Source organism: Gavialis gangeticus, unplaced genomic scaffold, assembly GCF_001723915.1.
Source record: "Gavialis gangeticus isolate Ggan-Ray unplaced genomic scaffold, GavGan_comp1, whole genome shotgun sequence".
Lineage (NCBI taxonomy): Eukaryota > Metazoa > Chordata > Crocodylia > Gavialidae > Gavialis > Gavialis gangeticus.
In genome coordinates, this window is record NW_017729034.1 from 41,738,373 (window position 1) to 41,741,352 (window position 2,980).

The following is a 2,980-nucleotide window of genomic DNA, read 5'->3' on the forward strand; positions in this document are numbered from 1 at the left end:
GAGATTTTTGGGGAGAAACCAAGGTGGATTTTTGCCACATAAGTGTATTAGAAAACTTTGCAAAGCCTTTGTTTTGTATGCTTCAAATATAATGTTCCCCTGGAGAGATCAACTGTAAAATCAGCATGCTTACATAGTTGAAGCCCTGGAAAAAGCCATTACTAAGCTAACTGGGAATTCAAGTTGGTCCTAAAATTGTTGGCTTCCGTGAAGGGGTAATAGAGAAAGTTTTGATGCCCAGGGTGAGAGAGGCCAAAGAAAGAATGCTGGAGACAACTTAGACCTAGAAAACATGAAGTATGTAGGTCCTCCATGCTGGGATCCAAACACAACAGCTTGGTATTGTTTAAGATCATAGCCGTGACACTTAAGACACAATTCTATCCTGCAAATTGTGTGCGCTACAAAAATATATCCACTACAAGACAGTTTAACCAAACTGTGCAGTCATTTCACCTGCAGAAATGAATGCTACTTAAGTCAATAGGAAATTTGTATGCAAACTAACTTAGAAGCATTACACATAAGACTATGCGGTTTTTTTAAGCTTTCAGTAAAAGACACTAATGCATTTCAATAATAAAAAATTCACTAAAAATAATATTTTATAATAAGAGATCAATTAAAACAGATCCAGGCTCTGGGTAAACGCAAAGACCACTGTGTGCCTCTGAATAATATACAGTCTTCTTATTCCAGACTTATATCTACTAACCTTTTAGACAGCTAATCATGTACATTTACTATACATGGCAGTTATTTTGTTAACACAAATATGCAACTGATTTATGATATTAGTAGAAACACACTGTGCCTATCAGTAAATGAAATTCATATATGCAAAAAAACTAAAGATAAAAGGTCTTTATTCTGATACAAAAATCTCTCCAGAGATATACATGATCAGTTAGATGAGGAATTAATTCTGATTCACACTATATAAAACAAAACTATTATGCTATCATAATTCACAGTAATTGTAAACTATGAAATATTACAGATGTTGTTTTGGGGGATGTAGAACAATTACTTTTAGATTTAAGCTAAATTTCCTTCCAATATCAAACTTAAGCCAAACCCCCCTCCCCCACAAAAAACAGACATGAGCATAATAATGTACAAAATCATCTCCATCAACCTGAAACAAGGTATACCACATACGGGCCTGGCTTCAATTACCTTTTTTCCATTAATACTTTAGTCATCATTGGAAGAAATTTTTCTAAATGAATATACCCAGTAGGTTCTTCTTCTTCTACCTAAAAATGTAACATAAGGTTAGATAAGGATAGCAAATACAAAACTTAAGTGATTCATTAAAAACGTAATCAAAGAAACAGAGAATAGCTTGGCTCATGCATTAAATAATGGGGCTAGATTTTCTCATCCTAAAGCTAAAACATAGAAGAGAAACAGTTGTACTGTTTCCCCAAGTGGCCATGAACAAAAGTGGGTGAGGAGTATCACCTGGTCAGTCATAGACAAGGTGACAGTATGTCATGGTTTGGCTGGGACACTGCTGGATTCTGTAGCTCAGCCAGTTGATTGGGCAGGAGTGCAGTGGGGAGTCAGAGTGGCATGATGCATCAGGCAGGTGGCTGGGTAGGCACTGCTGCTCCTATGTGGGCATAAAGACATGCCACATATGGGCAGGGTGGTGCTTGCTCCAGTTTGCCCACCTTGGTCCTATGTAGGAAGCAGCAGTGTTTGCCTAGCTGCCTGGCTAGTGCACCATGCGTCTCCACTTCCCTGCCAGGCTCCGGCCCAGGAATTTCAACTAACTTGCTGGGAATGAGCTACGGAAACCTGGAGTGTCCTGGCCAAGCCAGGATGACAGCTGTTAAGAATATTTAATCTTCCTTACTGGAATTCCTCAGACATCTAAATAGTATATAGCTGGAAAATTCATATATACATCAATCTTAAAATTGTGAGTAATAAATGTGTGTACAGAGTTCTGATAAACTATCATATTTCACTTATTACAATAACCCAGATTAAAAGCCAGAGAAAATGAGGTTAACATTATGCCAGGAGAATACTAAATGATAAACAATTAAGAATTCAAAATTGTTCAGGATGAGTACTTGAATTTTATAGAAAAGAACTGAGCTTTGTTCTCAAACTCAAGAAGATAGAAAAACTAGTACTTAACCAAGAGAATGTTCAAGAAGTGTGATGTAATAACCTTTTTACATTTTAATTAACTTTTCTGCTGCGTGATCAGCTGATTTTTTTTTTTGCTTTCATACCACGCTCTTTACCACAGCATCTATGTGAAATACTTGTGACAAGGGAAAAAAAAAATAAAAGGGAAGAGCTATAGTCTAGATAAGATGCATCAATGCCTCAATGTTACCTTCTACAATCAAATAATTCAAAATACTTGTGTAACCCAGGCAGCAGTCCAAGAGGTACCCCCTCTCCAATTGAAGGGATCAAAGCAGGTGCATAAGCACTGTGGGAGGTGTAGGGACTCTCCTCCCCCTATAGAGCAGAGCCAGACCACCAATGGGGACTTAACCATATACCTTAATACTGGGAAGGTAACAGGCATAAATCAGAGGGTATAGTGGACACTACAATGCCCCAAGGGGGCAGGATTCAACAAAGCTTAGACACTTAACCCTGTCTTTTGTCAATGATTGTAACAAAATATAAAACACAGACAGCAGAACAAACAACATGGGTTGGTGAAATACAAAAAGGCACAAAATACCAAGTGACAAGGAAATATAGGGCCTAGGTACCTGGAGGGGACACAGTGGCCCCTTTCCACTGCAAGAAGTTTTACTTCTTGTTAGCTCACTCACCCCAGCTGGGATTTGAACTCAGCTCTCCTACATGGTAGGAATAAACATCACCACATAGTCACCAGTGATAGCACTACTCCAGCCTGCTAGGGGTCTTGACCTTCCTGGAGCCCCAGCCTCACATTGAGCTGCCTGGCTTCCAATTGGAGGAGCTGGAAACAGAGCTG

General features: G+C 38.8%; 1 protein-coding gene across 1 annotated transcript in view; it reads right to left on the reverse strand.

The window, feature by feature from the left end:
* Window positions 1-2,980, reverse strand: part of EFCAB2 (EF-hand calcium binding domain 2) — a 79,501-nt gene that overhangs the window by 19,883 nt on the left and 56,638 nt on the right. The window contains exon 4 of the mRNA XM_019527348.1: window positions 1,180-1,259. Within this exon, the coding sequence (XP_019382893.1) occupies window positions 1,180-1,259 (80 nt within the window). The remainder of the gene's footprint in view (window positions 1-1,179; window positions 1,260-2,980) is intronic.